Genomic DNA, 22,229 nt, shown 5'->3' on the forward strand with positions numbered 1-22,229 from the left:
TTATCGTAGTGAAATTGTACGGTGTGTTAGTTGTCTTATATAAATGCATATTTAAATAATAATTACGATTGTTTTCAGTCTTCGGTCTTATATCACGAAATTGCATCGTAGTATAGGCATATATAAATGTCACAAGTAAATGTATCAATTACAGTTTGAAACTGATGCATTATTAGGTTTCAATAAAGAGTTTACTACAAATATTATCAATCTGTATATATCAAACAAATCAATCTGTATATGTATTATGTCAAACAGTAAATAATGTCATAAATTTCCACTGACCATGTTCACTCGATGATCAGGGAGTGAATGAATGAGGGAAGATGTTTAACTACTCACTTGAAGTTGAAGGGAATGCCTCCATGTTGGCGCCATTTCCCGGCATAAAAACTCAGTTTGGTCCCTTTTTTGTACATTTCTTGGACTTGATCCCTCCATTTTCGTTTTTCCTCCAGGTCACTCTGGGTGAGGTCGTCGACGACGAAGCATCGCTCATCCTTTAAGGCCTCCCGGGCACGACGCATCACATCTACCTTTTCTCGATATGAGAGAAATCTAACTAGGATGTGCCTTGGACGGCCTTCAACCTTACGACCATCACGACGGGCTCGTTCCAGTTTCGTTTCCATCTCGAACTTGGATCGAAGTAAGCCTTCAACAGCTTCAACGCAATCTTCCCTCTGGTCCTGTGGTGGTTCCGGGACTCCAACGATGCGAACGTTGTTCCGCCTGGAGATTCTTTCGCTTTTGTTCGCCGCAATTTTATTTTTCATTACCTCAGAACGGAGCTCGGCGACTTCCTTTTCCATCATTTTCATTTTGCTTTCCATCAACTTTTGATTTTCCTCAATAGCGTCGACACGCTTCCTTTCGAATTGTATGGAGGCATCAACACTGGATTCCAATGTGGTCAGCTTCTCAAGACATTGGTCCACTGCTTTCTGGATCATAGAGTGGAAACGATCTGTTGCCTGCTTGAAGTATATATCCAAGTATCCTGGTGTAAGGATATGGGTAGGTGTTGAGGCCATGGCATTGCCTTCCTTCTCGTGGGGAACGGCGTGTTGCGTGTTCTCTTCATCTACCGATGTGGATCCGGCGGCCATATTTGTGACGTCATCAGGTACTAGTTCCACTGATTCCGCATCGCTGGTTGTTGCCTGACCGTCTAGCCTAATGACTCTCGCTGCACGGCGGCCGGAGTCAGTGGCGTGGGGCTGGCAACCTTCGCGTTGGGATTTGGCGGGCTTTTTGAATGTACCTGGGTAGTGATTTTTCTCGATGCAGGACCATAGTTTTTCGGCTTGGTGGCGGCCACCCGCTGTGGACGAGCAGACTTCAGTGGTTCCATCTTGCACAGTAGTTATTAATCCCTCGTTTGGTGAAGTTGTGTGATTCACATAAAACAGGAGGATATCCAAAATAAGTGAAATTTAGTCAGTTTAGTCAGTCTTCCTCTTCGCTCTCTTCCCTTTGATAGGCTTCCTTTTGGTCTTATATTTCTTCTTCAGGAAATGCTTCCTCTTCAAACACCATGAGCAGACTGAGGATTTAAACACATTCGTGTGGCTTTGTACTCCCTAAAACTCAACTTTTATTGTACGAATTGTGTACGTACTCCTTACGAGCAGGCTGACGAACGTCTTATATGAACGCTATGAGTCGCTCGTATGGTCGCCTTACGAATGTCCGTTCATATGGCTTTCTTTATACTAACGCCTTAAGAGGCCTGTGTGAACAATTGAAGGCATTAATCTTACGATCATCTTAAGGATTTTGAGGCTTTTAGAATCATTTTAAATTTTTTATATAATAGCAAGCATTGTTAGACCATTTTTTGAATACTTATGTAGAGAAAAATGGATTGTGTGGGTTGGCCTTTTAAGAGTGACCATCAGGTTATCCGACAGGTGGCCATGTTGAAGGTTTTGGACCACAAAAGTTAAGAGGAAACCCTATCGTATGCCTGCATTCGCGCAGGCTGACATGTTTAATTGACCGCTTTCATTGACTATTAAAGATAGTGTGCTCAGCCATGCATGACATTTGTCTACAAAACTATAAGTTCCAATGCAAAGAAGAAAAACTTTCCTTTCCTCACAAACAACATGACGATCTCCATAGTTGATGATTATGAAATTGTAGCCCTCTAAAATTGGATTTTTTTTTTTTTGTACGACCGTCTGTGATGATACCGTCCATTTCGACAGGTGGTGCAATATCATAACAATATCATGGCTAGCATAACCTCGTGAAGTATCAAGTAAATATCATTATCGTGTTTATGTGCGGATGAAGTGAAAAGCGACCGATGAGTAAACACGCCCAAAATCCTTTTGACTGTGAGCTGTGTGGGTGTTGAAGAAAATTTTACTATTGTACGAGGCACGCGCCGTTGAACTTCAATAATCTGGGATCAGTTAGTTTACCCCTTTCCGGTTAGCTGCATGGGTGAATACTGTTCGTATTTTTATTTTTTGTTTTGAGTGGGATTTTTTTTTTGGCTAGTGGGTAAACGAATAACGTTAAAAAATAGTAATTGGGGGATTCCCCTCATGCATATTTCATGACTATTGTGTGTGTGTGTGTGTGTGTGTGTGTGTGTGTGTGTGTATTAAGCGTTCTCCACCACCCTATCATACTTTAAGATATTCGTAATGGAAATCGCAGGTTAATTCAATAGCAAGAACTCAACCTTAACTTATTAGACTTTGCTACATAGGGTGTACTTCTAGAAATATGTTTTGACAAATAATAAAATGACATCTTTCTATCTAAATCTAAATTATGCAAAAGTTTTTGTGTCAGAGATCTGAGATGTTGCTGTACTTAAACAGGCAGTGGTACTCTTTTGTAGGGATGTGTGTTACAGATACTATTATTCGTATATTGTATTCGTCTTCATGATGATGTGAAATGATATGTATTGTTAAGCTTGCAGACCCAGTGTCATTTTAGGTACATTATATTACAATGTGTAAACTTTGAATTTTCAGACTTTAAAATCATGCTTATTTATTGTTATCATTATTCATTGTTCATTGAAATCGTGATTTGCAGCAATGAGATTGCTGAATTGCTCACAATAAATTATACATAAAAGACATGATGGTTACATATAAATATCACAAAACTGTCTGATACCCGTACTGCAAATATGATAACATAATCATAAAATTCTTTGCTAAGAGTAAAATGCCTCCGTAGTCTTGGTGCATTTCGAACACCTGCTGAGGTGCAAAAGGGATGTGTCCGACTTGTGTGTGTATAATGTGTATACGGTTATGTGTGTGTGTGCTTTTACCGTGTGTGTATTCAAACGTGCTATAATTTTGAGCGTTTTACTTGTAATCAAAGAACATGCATACTCAAAACATTACAAAACTGTCTATTACTGTACTATGAATACAACCACAGAAACGCTTCCTTGCATGTATAAAGCAAAATGATTTGAAATATATAAGATTCCCATTCTTACTACGAGAAAACAACCTCTTACTGCATCTCGTACATGTGTTGAGACGCTTAAGAGGTGTGTCTGTGGGCATGTGTGTATGTGTGTGTGAGTGTGTGTGTGTGTATATTGTGTATGTTTATAATGTATGTAGGTGTGCACAGTGTGTGTGTATTCAGTTATTTATGGTTTTACATATTCACAGCGATGTAATCGCTATAACACTTCCAATTATACATGGCGGACAATACTCGTCCATTATTGCACCACAAATATGTCACCAAATAACAACAGTTCATTACGCATAAAGAACGAAATTGCCTAAGATTATGCAAAATTCCCATTCTTACAACAAAGAAATTACATGTAAGTGAATTACAAGCGTTCTGTTGAAGTGCTTGCCAAGGTGTAATATATATATATATATATATATATATATATATATATATATATTAGTTGCTCCGCGTATTGGCAGTACAGTACCAGAAATAGTAATAATAATGTCACAATAGAGGAATGCATTAAATGCCAATAGCCTTCATTTTAATCAAAAATCCGAATATTCGGGGGTCCTCCCCCTTCGTCAGGGATGACAGTGCGAATGAATTTTCACTGTGAAAATTCATTCGCACTGTCATCCCTGACGAAGGGGGAGGACCCCCGAATATTCGGATTTTTGATTAAAATGAAGGCTATTGGCATTTAATGCATTCCTCTATTGTGACATTATTATTGCTATATATATATATATATATATATATATATATATATATATATATAAATACTCGGATCATCTAATTATGGACTGGCCTTGAGGGGGATACGACATCTATTGCCCGAGTCGAAGACGAGGGCAATACAATTCTAGTGAGGTGAATCTATGTCGTATCCCCCGAAAGTAAACAGTCTATTTGCCCGGCAAAACTACCTTATATGGGTAATAATAAAGAATATATCACAACTCGTATGGTGACATTATATTCGTCGATGAATAATGTCTAAAAAAAATTAATGGTGAAATTAGGGGTGATACAAAATACAAATAATCGTATCAATCACTTTGTCAATAAAGAAATGGGTGCGTGCATATATTATGTGATTAGTTAAAACAGATGAAGAGCACGATTTCACACCAATTGCAATCCATGACAATATTGTTCCAATGAAATTCCTTTAAACACGATAAGCGAAATATAAAACGTAAGTCATATTCAGTTAAGTTTATTTCTGCATTCCCTTTTAATTACAATGTATAACAAAATTTGACAATGTGTCATAAATCATATGAAATGTTTCCACTCATTAATAGAGGTTGTGGAGCATGATTGTATAAAGAAAAACGTATTGGGGTAAATATACAACAATGTCAAATTTGATATGAATTGTACAATAAGGAACAGTCCAAATTGTTTGTAAAGAATGTTTTTTCTCATTTCTGCATAAAAAGAATTTTTGACTTCCCTTTTAATTACAATGTAAAACAAATTTGACAATGTGTCATAAATCATATGACATGTATGAATTGTTCAAACGCATTAATGCAGGTTGTGTGGCATGCTTGTATAAAGAAAACGTATATAGGGGAACATATACAATAATGTCAAATTCGATATAAATTGTACGATAAGGAACAGTTCAAATTGGGTGTAAAGAATATAATATTCAATATTCAATGAAATTGGGAATGCAGGGGACCATCTTCATAAGCCGAGTTTGACTATGAGGATGGCCCCGATAAATAACACAAAAATTGAAACTATCCTATAGCATACAATTCTATATCACGATTTTGCACGATATACAGTAAAGGACTCACACCTGTAAATAAAATTGAATGTCCCAGACCCCTTCCCAAAATCGTACCAAAGATAACGAAATGAATGAAGACAAAAATTAATTAAAATCAATAATGCAGTTTGGCTAAAAAAAATGAATAGCTGCAGATATTGAGTATGAATTCCTCTACAAACTGCCTTTTGGTTAGAAGATAGAAGCTTTTCTCATGGAATTACAGTGTATTTCATTGGATGCATGTACAGAAAATATGTGATTTTTTAGTGAAACGAACTCGTAGTCTGGCTTTGCGGACCCTTGGACAGAGTTTGAGCTAAAGAACCCGCCTTGGAAATTTAATGGACGAAAGGGTATATCTCACTTATCCAGGTTAGTGAAGATAAAATACCTCTTTTTTCCCAGCTATTTTACAGAATTTTTTGAACTCTGAATTTTAACACGCGTGTCTTTAGGGAAGTATTTACCCGAGTGAGTATATACTAAGATGTATACCACAAAAACATAATAAGAAATGATTGTGGTATTTTGATGTACATTTCTTTGTCTCGGCTACCACTGAAACTCTTCAAAATACATAAAGTTAATCTGTTTGATAAATCAAAGTCTTTTACAGTACTTTGTAGGCAATAGGGTCATGATGACATCCCCTTTATCAAGGATAACTGTCTGCATCTACTAGGTGTTTCAAAAAACATTTCCCACTTTTGATCATAAATATTTCAAAAACTATTCATTCGATAAAACTGTCATTGATATGAGTAATAGCTTGATAGTGTACAATTTGATTGGAGGTAATTTGCACGTGAAAGCATAAATCAGTTTCATTAAATCTAAGATTGATTTTGAAGTAAGGTTTCAGATTTCGGTCAAATTTTAACCCCCTGTACAAAAATTGAACTTCGCACAGGAACCAATGATGTGTATGTGAGTGTGTGCTGACAATGGCCCTGAACAATGGACATGCCTGAACCACCTGTTGACTAGGCGTCAGTCTGGGGCTTCCTGGCACATGAATGCTTAATCAATAATTCATGTGGATTGCCCTGGGCACTGCTAGTCTGAATTCATGCACGGTATAAAAGTGCTTGCAAACACTACATTTCATTCCAGCTGGCAATCATTGTCAAATTTTGCTTCTGACATATCACTAAATTTGGGATATGAATAGCATGAATGATCTAAAGTTTCTCATTTTAATACAACTGTCTACTAATTAAATAGTCTGACAAATTTTTCGCTTTTTCGATAAAAAGAGATCATTTTTGGTAAAAAGTTCAGCAGCATTTATCATTTGGGCGATTTGTTTCAGAGTAGATTTATTTAAGGCTCCATATACACAAGTGTATACTCTAATTGATTTTCTTTACTTCCTGTCACCACATTTACGATAGAACAGAAGGTGTTCATTGTAATTTTGTGTTTCAGAAGTAGGAAGAGCACTGACGCGACTCAACGACAGTATCGACAGGCGTTTGACTTTACACAGATACTGCCAGAGGCTGAATAAAGACTACCTGTGATAGTGGAATTTCTCATGAATGAATAATGAGCATTCAAACCCTGGCCATTGTTCAGGACCATTGTCAGGGTGTTAACCACACACTCCAATACACACCCATTGACCCCTGTGCAAAGTGAAATTTTGTACAGAGGGTTGAAAATAGAGCAAAATCTGGAACCTAACTGTGAAATTAATCATGGATTTCATGAAACTCATTTATGCTTTCATATTTAAACCACCTTCAACCAAATTGTACACTATTCAGCTATCACTCATATCAATGACAGCGTTATTTGATATATAAATTTTGAATTATTAAGAATCAAAAGTGGGAAATGTTTTTTGAAACACCTAGTATGTATCTATCTTATGAAGAACTCATCAATACACTCTGCACTGCCCAATTTAAAGCTGTGCATGAGCTATTACTGTTAAACTGGCGGACTTCCAGACATCACGTACAAATAAAAAGCACTGTAATTTGAATCTATCAAATGAAATTACCTTACGTGCATTAAATATCACACGATAATGGTAGTTTATTTCTGGTAAAATTGAACAGGTAAAGGCTAAGTAATAACAGCTCTAGTTCGGACCAGAATAGATTTGTTGCGTGTTTATAATTTGTTCAGAGACAGAGCGATCACTCAGAAGGGACCTGTAAGGCTACGGTCACAACTCAGAGCGGCGACCGACCGATTTGTAGCCTGCTCGGTCGCCGCTGAAATTTTGGCGCCGCCCAGCACTTTTTACAGATGTCGAGCAGGCTGTAAAACTCAAGAGGTGACTGAGCGATGCCCTGTCGATTTCTCGTCGGTCACCTGTCGATTTTATCTTGATCTCTGTTCAAGAAGGTTAGAAGCTACTCTACTTTGCACAGTGTAAACCTGTACGTGAGCGAATATCGTTAAACAATACTGTCAAGACTCTGTAATTTGAAATTATCAAATGAAATTTCCTTTCATACAGATTTTTATTTTTATTGCAATTCTTTGTCCAGGGTAGCCTGATCAGCACAAAATATATCAACAGCATAGAATAGACAAATACATTTTAAAACGATATAAAGTAGTCACACACACGTCAAGTATTTAAATAAAATAATATCATACAATCATACATATTTAAAATAGACTAGCTGCCGGTCTTCCTCGGGGCTCTGTTTCCGTAAAAATCCATGGAACATGAACAACAACATTAACAACACCAACAATAAGAGATCAATTTCTTTAAAAATAACAACAAATTAACAACGGGACACGTGATACAGTGAAATATAAAAATGAAGTGGACGCACATGTACAGATATCTGGAAATACGATAAAACAAAATAACATCTAAAGAAGAGAGGAAATGATTCAATATCACGTATGGCGGCTGCCACTCATCCTGCTGTTCTACCGCGAGGAAATGAGAGTGTCTTACGAACAGGGGTCCCCTTAGTTGTCAGTATAATGCTTTTAATAGCCCTCATAGCATTTTAGAATCCGTTCATTCAATCGTGCAACATCTGCTCCTTACAGGGATAAAGTGTTTGCTTCCTTTCAATATTGTGACTGAAGCGCATGAACTTTAGAGAAGAGACGGGAGAAGAGAGGTGATGAGATACTCAAAAAGTGAGTGCTCAACAACATCTCATCCGGCAATAGTACTAGTTGATTTCTATTCAAACCGAGCCGCGGGTGTGCATTGAATGTGAACTGATATCAGCTCATTTTTCCGGACAGAGGAATTACAGGTAGATATTTTTGTCTGTTAATGATAGTTAAAGGATGATCTCTGTGAACAGGTGCGCGAACACCGAACTACATATGGTCTACAATGTACTGTTGAATTATCTTGGCGTCTGGATCAGCCCACTGAGCTCTTTGACTAGTTGCTCCTCTGTCCATCGATCGGCGTATCATCTACATTATGTTGGTAAGTGGCTCGTACGTTGCCACCAGCGAACCTTGTAGTGTCTTCAAAAATGAAGATGGTACATGATGTCACTTATAGCTTATTATGAATTCTAGTTTACGAATCACCCAGAGGGAAAGGAGGCGAAGAGACGAAAGAACTGGGTATGCGATCTTTAACAGAAGATACGTGATGCACAACACTAACAGTGATAAGATAGTAGGAGTCCAAGAGCGAAGGGTGCAAAGAGCATGCTCCAATATGAAGCTCTTGTCTGTGACGACCGGTTCGACGATATTCTTTACTTGTAGCCAAGCAACTTGCAAGTGTAGACACACAAATGGAAGAATAAAACTGCTCAGCAGGATAATGCTAAATGTTAGAGGATTGATAGTTCTGTCGCCGGGATCCAGGGCGACGTTGAAGAGATATTCGAACAGGCTCATTTCGCTCGCCATTTCGTACTTTGGAGATGATTGGTGGTGGGTGATGATGGTTGGTGGGAGATGGTAGTCGCTCTTTATCTGGAGGATGCATGGAGAATAACAAAACAGGGGGATATTTAGAGGTGAGAGTGATGACGCCATGATGGAAATTGTGAAGGGTTTAAAGACATTATCTACCATTTTGCAGATTTAACAAAAACTCAGCATGAGTGCTTTAAAGTAGTTCTAAAATGTGAGTTTGGGATAGAAACAACCACTGTAAAAATTTAAATCCGTATAATCAATGTTGAACTTAAGTATTGTTTAATGAGAAAACTACTGATATCTCCTTATATTCTATAGGATCTTGATAAGGATGTTTTGTGATACAACAAACCTACACATATGCATCAAATGTGATACATCAATTGTATCTTGACAGTTTTTGAAATCATTGTTCCCAAAGGTAAACAGGACCTTTGACGAAGAATCCGTGTGAGTGTCGCCAGAAGATGAATAGCAATTAGTAGAGAGAGAGAGAGAGAGAGAGAGAGAGAGAGAGATAGATGATTACTCAACAATTAGCAATATTATTACGACGCTGAATAGCAGTGTGACTGGGAATAGTTTTCAATGACATTGATAAACACGGTAAAGATTATTCTGATGCAACAAAAATGACATGAGGGAGCTTTAGAAACGCGTATCAGACATTTAGACGACATTTGATTGTAGAAGAAAAAGAAAAAGAAAATAAACTTGACACAAATGTACATGGTCATATCGTGTGAAAATGTCACTAGTAAGTATAAGAAATATGATAGGGCCTACATAAAAGCTTTAAAGCTTGTAAAACTGTAGTTTCCCGAGTTCATAGGCATATAATTTTACACGGAGAACGGATATGTTTGTCTTGACCAACTAAAATTACACCAGTACAAAAAATCGATGAGTAATAAACTAATGAACCACATAGATATCGCACAAACCAGACTGCATACAAATCTCGCAGTGTTTAAATAACAAAAATGCTATATTATTAAAAGATGTATCGGTACCATGAAATAACTTGAATAACTTGGTGCTGCGGACAAGGACAAAAGACTGGGAGCATAAAAAGGTTGCTAAAAGCTTGGTAGTGTGTATCCACTAAGTAATAACTGTTTTAATTTGCGTCTGAAGGTGAATAAAGATAAGGAAGAAGTGATATCTAGAGGGAGATCATTCCAATATCTGGGTCCAGTAAATATAATTGCTTTCCTTGCAAAAATAGTGCGAGTACGGGGAAGGTGATATATAGGCGTCACTCTGGCGAGTGGGATAACAGTGGATAGAGCGATTCCTTTTGAACATGTGGATAAAAACAGATGGTAATTCATTAGTTGTTAGTTTATGCATGAAAATTCCGAGATTGTAATAAAATAGGTCTGAAATTTTCAGAATTCTGTTTTGATGGAAAAAACAATTGGTAAGAGCAAAATATCCGGCGTGGTTTATGATTCTTATTGCACGCTTTTGAATACGGAGAAGGAAATCTAGTAATAATTGAATTACAGTATGCTGTCTTCATCAGCTACGGTCACAAAGATTCACATGAACGTTGCGTTTGTACGAAAAGCCCTGCTCGTAATGCGAATTCAGGAGTTGGTAGATATTCGTAGATGGGGGACAGTTTCTTACGGCCTTGTTGGGAAGTTCGTACGAACACAGTTCAATTCGCAAGAACAACTAAAGACTTTCTTGAAAAACAAAGTAATTTTCGGTTATACAATTGCCTTAGAGTTCGTACGGTTTTCGCAAGAACGCCATGAGTTTTCATTACGTCATACATACGGTCATCTTACGATTTGTTGTTGTTGTTGTCGTTGTTGTTGCTGTTGACGCAAGATATTCGTACGTTCATCTCACGGCATAATCAAGTTATTCGCAAAAGATTTCACGAATTTGTGTTTATTTTGTCCGGTTGCAAAAAAAAAGCGATGCCATGTACTGTTGTATTTAATATTTTTGTTTATATCTCTCTAAAATTTATAATGTTAGTTTTATGTTAAGTGCTGTCTGGGGCAAATTATTTGTAAAGGGCCCCATTTTTATCTCTCTCTTCTTTCTTTCTTTAAAACAACAACAACATACTTTCGAATATTCTATGGCTGTTGAATGTTTGATACTGTCAAACTGACCTTACTGCCAAAAAGAGACCACAAGTGCAGCTGCAGCTGTATCTACAAGTAGAGTATTTCTTGATGAAGAAGTTGTTGATACAGCTCTCCTCCTCCTTCTCTCTCCGTTTTCCCTCACCTCACTATTTTCTTTTATTCCCCTTCGCTCTCTTCCCTTAAATAGACTCCCCTTTTGGTCCCATATACTCTTCTAGAGGACATGCTTCCTCATCGAACACCATGAACAGAATGAGGATTTGAACTTCTCGCGTGTGGCTTTATACTCCCTAAAACTCAACAATTATACAAATTGTGTACGTAGTCCCTAAGAACAGCTTACGAACGTCTTATGATCATTGAGTCGTTCGCATGAACGCCATACAAATCTCCGTTCGTATAAGGCTTTCTTACGAATAACGTAGGAGCCCTTTGTGAACAACTTATGGCGTTCTTACGATCATCTTAAGAATTTGAGACTTCTAGAATTGTCTTGCGACCCTACGATATCTACAAAAATCTTGCGTGGATCTTGCATTGTTCTTACGTCAATTGTACGTCCGCCTTGCGAATAGGGGTTTTCATAAAATGTGGAAAAACAAATCTTGGACAAAACTATCGACCATGGATGCGAAATTACGAACTGTCTACGAACGGAGCTCGAACCACCTACATAAGAAGATCTTACGAGATGGTCTAAAATTGTTCCTATACGGCGTTGGTAGCATTTCCTAAAAGCTTTGTGACAGAGCCTTTACGGTCTTTCTTTGTAGAAAAAATATGAAAAAAAAGGACCTAAAAAAGCATTCTGACGACATCTATTCCAAAGTTTATTTTATTCCTGTCCTCAAATGAAAAAGTGGACTGAACTCGACACATTTAGTACCATTTTCAGCTTTTAGAGTGAAAGTAAAGTAATTCGAAGTAAACGGGGTAAAATCATGCGATCCGAGATAGGCTGAATATGTGAATCACCGTCACCTGCAAATATTTGTATCAAATTTCCCTTCCACAAAAATTTTGACAGATCCTAATACCGCGTCTTTCAACCTATTTCTTTGCTGCAATATTCGTCTTTTATTTCGGAATTCATACGATTTCGTACGATTACGTTTCTTATTACTCAAGAGGATATGATAACATTCAACATCATATCTTGTCATGTGACAAGAAATCGATGAATAAGTAAAATAAGTCTTTAAAGAGAATTACAACGGACGTAATGATATTAATGGGAATACATCTATCTTTGTACTTACATCAGTTGATATTCTATTAGTAGACTTGGTAGCAATTCGTTACTCTTGCAGTGGTTAACAGCGATCCAAGTACAAGTTGTACTTTAGGTAAAAGACGTAGATCTGTTAAAACTGGACGAGCAGACTCGAGAGGTTTTAGGGCAACAGCACATTCCAACCGACGTTAAACAAGGTGTTAGCATCATCTAACTAACTCCATTTCTCTCTCCGAGTTTAAGGTATTTTACATCATTGGAAATCCCCTTACGAAAGTTGTTGAGAAATACAAAATTGTGCTAACAGTGTGGGGAAAACATCAAGACGATATCTTGTTGTCAATTGTTCACTCAACTGTAACCACATGTCTTTCAAAAAAAAAAAAAAAATGTCGCAATACACGCAGTTCCAAAAAGAGGTAATCCAACTTTAGAGAGCTACTGTTCATAATATTGTCAACCATGAACAGCGCAATGTTTGTTGTGAGAAAAAGAAGTACTCTTCTTCTTTCCATTGGCACCTAATTCTGTTGACAAATGTAATGTATCACCATGACCACAGTGAAAAAAAAAAATGTAGTAAATCTAAATTTTGTAATAACCTTTGTTGATATTGCAGTATTTCAACAGGAATTGGTACGCTTCGTGTATTGAGGGACGTGTGTTTCAGATACATGTACATGTAGGCCTACTGTTAGTATTCGTTGTATTCATGATGCGAATTATGTTTTGTAAAGTTTATAGAGCCAGTGTCATTTTGGTACATTCTGTTACAACGTATACTACTTTGATTTTTCAGACTATAAAAATCATGCTTATTTCTTTTTTGTTTGGTATATTAATGTTTTCAGTACTTTTTAGACTTTACCATATCAATTTATTTTATCTTTATTTTCAATATCTAAAAGTGACCTTTGGTCTTTTCAGTGTGTCAGAATGCATTTCACTGCACGGTTGATGTCAACGGGAGCACGTCACGAGACCGACACTCATGAATCGATGCAGCCCACGAGTCATACAGCGCATAAAAGTCATACAAACCACGAGTCATACAGACCACGAGTCAAAGAGCCCATGAAATCGACACAAAGCAAGCACGCCCACATGACCGATAAGTTAAGCCCCGTGTTGTAATCATAGAGCATAGAAGAGCATGCACTCTTTGGTTCAATTCAATTCAATTCAATTCAATTCAATTCAATTCAATTCAATTCAATTCAATTCAATTCAATTCAATTCAATTCAATTCAATTCATTTCAACTCTATTTTCATTTCCATTAAATAAACAGGGAAAATTATATACAATGCATTAACAGAACATATTTGTAGTAATTTCAAAAACGTACATTAACAAATTACATGTGATCACTAGTAACAACATAATTGCATTTATAAGGTATGCATATTACAAGGATTGGAATGGAAATGGAGGGTCACACAAAAAAGCCAAGCTTGTACGATACGGGACCCTCAGAAATACATAAGAGAATGAATAATGACTTCATGAAACTACAAACAAATATATGAAACAAAAACAAAGAAACCAATGTCAACTGACAGGTAATGGAATAACAGAAAGGAAAGAAAAAGAAAAAGAAAAAAAGGTGAAAAAAAAGAATAAGAAAATGAAACTGCAACACTCGCCATCGTGGACACAAGCAAACTGAATTCCAGGATGTAGGAGTGAATGGAATGATATTGCGAATTAAGAATTGGGTACATATATCAGAAAAAAATACAGAAGAGCGGAAATTTTAAAAGGAAAGAATAGACAAAATGATACATTGTTCAATAACAGTAACATTTGAGGAGAGCTTATACTCAACAGACTATTTTACTCTGGTTGTAATATCGAACTCATTTTTTACCAAGTGACGAATTGATGGGCCCTATTTGCCTAGTGCCAAACCCATGGGCTTTATAATTCATAGACCTTTTTCAATGTCGTACTCGTGGACTGTATTGTATGACTCGTGAGTTTTGTTCTCGTGGCCACGACTCCACGATAACAGGTAGACAAAAAATGTTCTGTAAAATTTACAAAAGGTAATTAACAAAGCCATGTGCAAAATGAGCACAATGCATCATCGGAGTGATATTCATCTAAATGTGAAGGTAGAGGGAAGGGGTGCACGTCACGAGACCGACACCCACGAGTCATACAACCCACGAGTCATACAGCCCACAAGTCATACAGCCCATGAGTTATACAGCTCACGAGTCATACAGCCCATGAGTTCGACACTAAGCTAACAAAGCCAACGAGTCCGACACATTAAGCGCCGTGTTGTATCTGTCGAACTCATGGGCTGTTTTTACTTAGTGTCGGTCTCATGGGCTTTATTTGCCTAGTGTCGAACTCGTTGGCTGTAGAACTCGTGAGCTGTATGACTCATGGACCTGTTTTCAATGTCGAACTCGTAGGTTGTATGACTCGTGGGTGTCAGTCTAGTGGGATGACCCCGAGGAAAGAGATGGTGATGTTGAAGAAAGACCAGAAATATGAAGGGTTAAGAATGATAAACTGAAGGAGACTTAAAAGGAAGAGTTCAAATGTTTATGTATAACTTTTTTTTTTCTGATTTTGAAAGCTACCATTATTTCTGCCCGTTACATCTGGAGAATTAAGCTAGATGAAAAGAAGACAGTAAGCTAGCTGAAAAAGGTGTGTGAAATCACCCTGTTCAAGGCCTATTATGTTACACTTTACTTTGCAGTCTGCATGCAGGCTGCTTGATATACAATACTTTCAGATTAAGTATTATGTGGGAATATCTTGCTGACAAAGGTGATTTTGTTAGTAAAGTCATTCTTCTGATGAACATATCATGTGATCTATCAGGCACCTGAAGCATTTATCACAGGCCAGTGCTCAGGACAATGTACGCTTGCCTGTCCCTTTGTGCGCAGATAAACCTTTCAAGTTTTCAACTGACATTGCACTTGGTCTTTGTTATTTCCGCCTTGCATGATATTCCAGCTACATTGTTCATGGTGCTGGTATTTAGCGTTTTAGGCGTACTTGTTTATTTCAAATATCTGATTTCAAATGATGTCATGATAAATGCATGGGTATAACCCATTGTTGCAAATCCTAAAAATAGAAATATACGGGAATAGAGATCAAAGTTTTACTGAATGAAAAAAAAAAACCTTATACAGTAGAATGACATTGTCAACCCACATTATACATACAATATATACAAAGGAGATGACTAGGGGATGGACAGAAAGCAAGACTGTCCAATAATTTGTTTATGCCTGAATAGCTTGGTTTTATAGATCATTAGGTAGACAGAACAGAAAAGTAGATGGAAAGGTAATAATGGCCTGGGAAGTTGAGGTAGGGGAACCTCCTCAGAAACATATATATATATATATATATATATATATATATATATATATATATATATATACATATGATATATGATTATGGACTGGCCTTGAGGGGGATACGACATTTATTGCCCGAACTAGAAATGTATTGGCCGAATCGAAGACAAGTTAGGGCAATACAATTCTAGTAAGGGCAATCTATGTCGTATCCCCCGAAAGTAAACAGTCCATTTGCAAGGCAGAACTACCATATAATGGGTAATAATAAAGAATATATTACTAATTGTATGGTGACATTATATTCGTCGACGAATAATGTCTAGGAAAAATGTAAAGGAGAAATTAGGGGTGAAAAAAGTACAAATGTTCGTATCAATAAAGAAATGGATGCATGCATATATGTGATTAGTTGAAACAGATGAAGAACACGATTTCACACCACTTGCATCCCATGACAATTGCTCCCATGGAATTCCTATGAACACGATAAGCGAAACATAAAACGTAAGTCATGTTCAGTTCAGTTTATTTCTGTATTTTCTTTTAATTACAATGCATAACAAAATTTGACAATGTGTCATAAATCATATGAATTGTTCCAACGCATTAATACAGGTTGTGGGGCATGATTGGATATAGAAAACGTATAGGGGAAAATATACAACAATGTCAAATGGAATGTAAATTTTACGATAAGGAACAGTTCAAACCGGGTGTAAAGAATTTATATTCGATATCAAATGGAATTGGAAATGCAGGGGACCATCTTCATAAGCAGAGCTTGACTATGAAGATGGCCCCGATAAAAAACACAAAAATTGAAACTATCCTATAGAATACAATTCTATATCACGATTCTGCACGATACACAGTGAAGGACTAACACCTGTAAATAAAATTGAATGCCCAAGACCCCTTCCAAAAATCGTACCAAAGATACCAAAAATAAATGAAGAAAAAAGTAATTAAAAAGCAATACTGCAGCTTGGCAAAAAAAGAAAAGAACAGCTGCAGATTTTGAGTATTAATTCCTCTACAAACTACATTTTGGTTAGAAGATAGAAGCTTTTCTCATGGAATTTGAAGTGACTATATTTCACTGGATGCATGTACAAAAATAGGTTATTTTTGATTGAAAAGAACTCGTAGTCTGGCTTTGCGGACCCTTGGACAGAGTTTTAGCGACAGAACCCGCCTTGGAAATTTAATGGATGAAAGGATATATTTCACTTATCCAGGTTAGTGAAGATGAAATACCTAATTTCTCCCAGCTATTTTACAGAATTGTTTGAATTTTGAATTTTAATGCACGTCTCGATGGGGAATTATTTATCCGTGTGAGTATGTGTGTGTGTGATGTATACCACAAGAACATAATAATAAATGATTGTGGTATTTAAATGGATTTCTTTGTTTTGGTTACCACTGAAATGGCTCAAAATACGTACAGTTAATCTGTTTGATAAATCAAAGTCTTTTACAGTACTTTGTAAGCAATAGGGTGATGATGACACCCCCTTAATCAAGGATAACTGCCTGTATTTATGTATTTATCTTATGAGGAACTAATCAACACTGCAAGATTTATTTCGAAAAAAAACCCCCAAAAGGCATCATTTTCAAAAGTGTCCCTTTGAGAAGCTTTACAACCCTTCAATGTGCAATTTCTCATATGATGTAGGGGCAATTATCACCAAAAACACATTTATGATGTTAAAAAGTCAAATAAGAAATATGACCTCTTCTATAGAGTATGCATGTAATGCACACAAGTCAATAGGAAGTCATTCATCCCATACAAGCTCCACTGGTTTATGTTAATCTATTCTGTCAAATCCCTCTCCCCCCTCCACCTCTCCTTACCCTCCCCTCTACCCCCCTCCTCTACCCCCTAACTCTGCTTGACTACTTGTTTTCTAATTATGTTCTTGTGGTATAGGTCTTAGTACGTACTCAGTAGTAGTCATCAGTATCATACAACTTTGAATGATTGTGATATTTTGATGTATTTCTTTGTTTTGGCTACCACTGAAACAGCTCAAAATACATAAAGTTAATCTGTTTGATAAATCAAAGTCTTTTTCAGTACTTTGTAGGCAATAGGGTGATGATGACACCCCCTTAATCATGGATAACTGCCTGCATTTTTGTATTTATCTAATGAAGAACTATACTCTGCACTGCACAGTTTAAAGCTGTGCATGAGCTATAAATTACCGTTAAACTGGCGGACCTCCAGACATCACGTACAAATAAACAAGGAAAAGTAGAAATTACGCGGTGCGTAACATATGTCCCCGCCGGAAGTAGCATTTTGTAACAAAATGTGCAATATAGGTAAAAAAATCAAGGTCAAAGGTCAAAGAAGTCAAAGGTCAAAATTCTGTGTAAAAGTTTTGAAGCCCTCACCTAGTGCCATCACATAAAGCAAATGGAATCGAAATTGGGTTAGAAATGGCGAAGGAGTAGCATTTTGTAGCCAATGTACAATATAGGTCAAAAATCAAGGTCAAAGGTCAAAGAAGACAAAGGTCAAAATTCTGTGTAGAAGTTTTGAAGCCCTCACCTAGTGCTATCACATAAAGCAAACGGAATCGAAATCGGGTTAGAAATGGCGAAGGAGTAGCATTCTGTAGCGAAATGCACAATATAGTTAAAAATCAAGGTCAAAGGTCAAAGAAGTCAAAGGTCAAAATTCTGTGTAGAAGTTTTGAAGCCCTCAACTAGTGCCATCATATAAAGCAAACGGAATCGAAATCGGGTTAAAAATGGCGGAGTAGCATTTCGTAGCAAAATGTACAATATAGGTCAAAAATCAAGGTCAAAGGTCAAAGAAGTCAAAGGTCAAAATTCTGTGTAGAAGTTTTGAAGCCCTCACCTAGTGCCATCACGTAAAGCAAACGGAATCGAAATCGGGTTAGAAATGGCGAAGGAGTAGCATTTTGTAGCAAAATGTACAATATAGGTCAAAAAATCAAGGTCAAAGGTCAAAGAAGTCAAAGGTCAAAATTCTGTGTAGAAGTTTTGAAGCCCTCACCTAGTGCCATCACATAAAGCAAACGGAATCGAAATCGGGTTAGAAATGGCGAAGGAGTAGCATTTTGTAGCAAAATGTACAATATAGGTCAAAGGTCAAGGTCAAAGGTCACGACTGAAATTCTGTGTAGAAGTTTCAAAGCTCCCATGTAGTGCTATCATATAAAGCAAACAGAATCAAAATTGGCTCATAAATGACAGAGAAGTAGCAAATCTCTGCCGGAAATTTCTTTCGAGCTTCCTGGGTTTCTTCATGTACCTATATATGTTATTTGTGATGTGATAATCAATTAGTCAATTAAGATAAAATGCGAGGCTAAAGATTTAAAGTCTGACGATCGTCACCCCTAAGGTACGTTATTGTGTAACTCCTCCTCCGAACCAAATTTTTGCATGTAATTGCGCAATGCCATACTGCAGAGCTATCCATAAACGTGTTGGACAATGCTGCCAGTGAGACAGGTGTGTGTGTGTTTGTGTGGGTGTATGCATCATACACAAACATTGTGACCACGAGCTGCGGTGATTGGAGGAGAGAGGCCAGAAGACGCTTGCCTCTTTTGGCCTCTCTTCATGCACATGCGCACTGTGAGTGTGCGTCCATTCGGATCCCTTCGGAAGCTCTCGTGGCTCGGACAGCCATTTTGGGTCAGGTGATTTAAGACCAGTGTGTGTTCGCTGACCCATTGAGCCAGCGCTATTCTCATTTGGTGTCACGACATTTGATACAGAATGGGGGAGGGGGGGGGGGGGGGGGGAGGTAGCGTGTTGCGTTCGTCTCCGTGCCGCACAAACCACTCGCCACGATTCAAGTACCAAACCTCAGTTATGTGAAACCAAAGAGAATTAGAAATTAGGAAATCAAACAAGAGGGAGGAAATCCCAAGATGGAACAAATAATAGATTAGATCAGAATTTTACAAAATTTCTTTGTTTGCTTCTATATTTAACAGTATCTTTCTGTTCCTATTTAATTTCATATTTTCATATCCCAATTTCATGTCATTCATGACTTCTTCATTCAATAGGCCTTTAATAAATCATAAGGTAACCAAACCATATACTAAGTCTACATATTGACACTAACTGCTAGCTTTCATCTCTTTTGCCCTAAAGTGGTTGTCCCTATCTTCCATGTCCCTCATGTTGGGTGCCGAGATGTTGAGATGCTGAGATGTTGGTGGGGTTTCCTTGCCTCTATCCCTCCCCCTGCTTCTTCCACATTGCCCTGTCTTCTCTTCCCCCATTTAGTCCTTGGTCTCCTTCAGTGTTTCTGTCATATTTATCTTAAAGGACAAGTTCACCTTCATAAACATAAGGATTGAGAGAATGTAGCAATATTAGTAGAACACATCATTGAAAGTTTGAGGAAAATCAGACAATCCGTTCAAAAGTTATGAATTTTTGAAGTTTTTGTGCAGTACCCGCTGGATGAGAAGACTACTACAGTGTATGAATAACTTAGATGTCACATGCGTACAACAATATAAGGAAAATATAACGAGAATTTCACAAAATTCCATCTTTTGAAAAAAGTACACATTCCCCTGACTCGTTACCGACAAATGTTATGGGTAATATTATTCCCCCTGCCTTTAGAAAGAGGCAAGTCAAGTGCACTTTTATTATGCCAAAAAAGTGAAAATATGTTGAATTTCTTTTACATTTTCTTTATACTGTTGTACGCATATGACTCACAAGCTGTAGTAGTCTCCTCATCCAGCGGTTCCAACACAAAAATTTAAAAAATTCATAACTTTTGCATCGATTGTGCAATTTTCCTCAAACTTTCACTGATGTGTTCTACTAATATTGTTGCATTTTCTCAATCCTTATGTTTATGAAGGTGAACTTGTCCTTTAATCATTTTAGTACGTAAACAGCTCGGCGGCGACACTCGATCTATTCCCTTGGTTTTCTTCTGTGCTTTTGTCATTTGTGTTTTTATTATTTTTTTCCTAAATCGCTCGGCGGTGACTGCTCGATTAGATCAGTGCCTGGGCGGTTGCTGCTCGGACACCGAGTGTTTTTTGAGCAGCGAGTGAAAACTGGTCGCCGCTGAAATTTTACATCAGCGTTAAAACTTCAGCGGCGACCAACCGATGCCTTGAAAGTCAGTGGTGCCTGGTCGGTCATTGGTCGATCACCGGTCGTTGTCCGACCGAAATTGGCTAAAAACTCGCCGACTGGTCGATACTGGCCGAGCAAGCTGATTTTGGGGGTTGTGACCGTAGCCTAACTGCCTCAAACTTGGTCGATAATATGTGGGCATTCTCTCACTTGAGGATCGTATTGGCGTCTGGATTAGATTTTGGGGTTTATAAACGAGCTTATAAACTATCGTCCTGTCTGTGGTATCCTCTTGCTGCTCCCTCATTCGATCGTCGTCGATATCTTCGCTGCACTGGGAGGCGGATCGTACGTTGCGACCAGCGAACCTTGTCGTGACGTCAAAAATGAAGATGACACATGCTGTAACTTTCTTTATAATTGATGTTAGAATACGAAACGCTAAGAAGGACAGGAGGGAAATCTTCACGAGGATGGAGTATGACATCTCCATCAAAAGAAGAGGTAACTCGAACAGGATTTCCGCAGGATCCGAAGACCACATGTCCCGAAGAACGTAAAGAGCACGACCAAATTTGAGGCAGATTCCGACAGCGAAGGAATACTCAATCATTTTGAAGGTGTATGTCAGTAGCTCCCAATAGACAGGTAAGCACAGCCACACGATTGAAAGAATCGACCCGCCCAGCAGGGTAAGGTTTGCTAGGCTGTCAATGCATCCGTTGTCGGGAGTCAAGGTGAACTTACGGATGGTGTCGAAGAGAGAGTGGAACCGGCTCATCTTCCTCGTCTTTTGATGTTTGTTTTTCTGAGATGAGTATCAAATGTCCTTCGTAGATGGTGGTTGCTCTTGTCTGGAGAAAAACAAATTGAGGCAAATGTGAAGGAGAAAGTAAGGGAGCTAGGAAGGAATTCATGAAGGAGTAATCAATATATAATGAACGACGAAGAATTCATGCAAGTATTGCCAGAAGACAAAACGGAAAGTTAAAGGGGATGGCTAGTAACTGATCAGAGGGAATCAGTGGGAATGCTGGGGGGGGGGGGGGGGTGGTTGCTCCATTTTTTGTGGGATTCATTTGAAAGTACATTACACACTGTATATCTATTGTTGTGTGAAAATTATTTGCTTCAGAATGGTCTCATATTCAAGTAATGTGCAGTTTAATGGTTCCAGGCTAGCATGCCTGTACAGTGATGGGGCATTAAACTGCACATTACTTGAATATGAGACCGTTCTGAAGCAAATAATTTTCACACAACAATAGATATATAGTGTACTCTTAATTGAATCCTACAAGAATTGGAACAATCATCCCC

The 22,229-nt window shown here is 37.7% G+C and overlaps 1 protein-coding gene across 1 annotated transcript; it reads right to left on the reverse strand.

Annotated features, from left to right (window-relative positions):
* Positions 1–338: 338 nt before the first annotated feature.
* Positions 339–21,690, reverse strand: LOC139712454 (uncharacterized). Its single transcript, XM_071624271.1, has 3 exons — positions 21,120–21,690; positions 9,117–9,175; positions 339–1,376 (listed from the first exon to the last, which is right to left on the reverse strand). Exons 1-3 carry the CDS (start codon positions 21,688–21,690, stop codon positions 339–341), a joined length of 1,668 nt encoding a protein of 555 aa, XP_071480372.1.
* Between the last annotated feature and the right edge of the window lie 539 nt (positions 21,691–22,229).

Source organism: Diadema antillarum, unplaced genomic scaffold (genome assembly GCF_040938485.1).
Source record: "Diadema antillarum isolate AM-2024a unplaced genomic scaffold, OU_Dant_1.0 seq00001808_RagTag, whole genome shotgun sequence".
Classification (NCBI taxonomy): Eukaryota; Metazoa; Echinodermata; class Echinoidea; order Diadematoida; family Diadematidae; genus Diadema; species Diadema antillarum.

Coding starts and splice junctions, on each gene's coding strand:
- LOC139712454 (XM_071624271.1), bottom strand. CDS start 21,690: ATGAGCCGGTTCCACTCTCTCTTCGACACCATCCGTAAGTTCACCTTG. Junction 9,176..21,119: donor GACGCCAATACGATCCTCAA/GTGAGAGAATGC, acceptor TGCATCCTCCAG/ATAAAGAGCGACTACCATCT. Junction 1,377..9,116: donor CACCACCAATCATCTCCAAA/GTACGAAATGGC, acceptor TCACCAAACGAG/GGATTAATAACTACTGTGCA.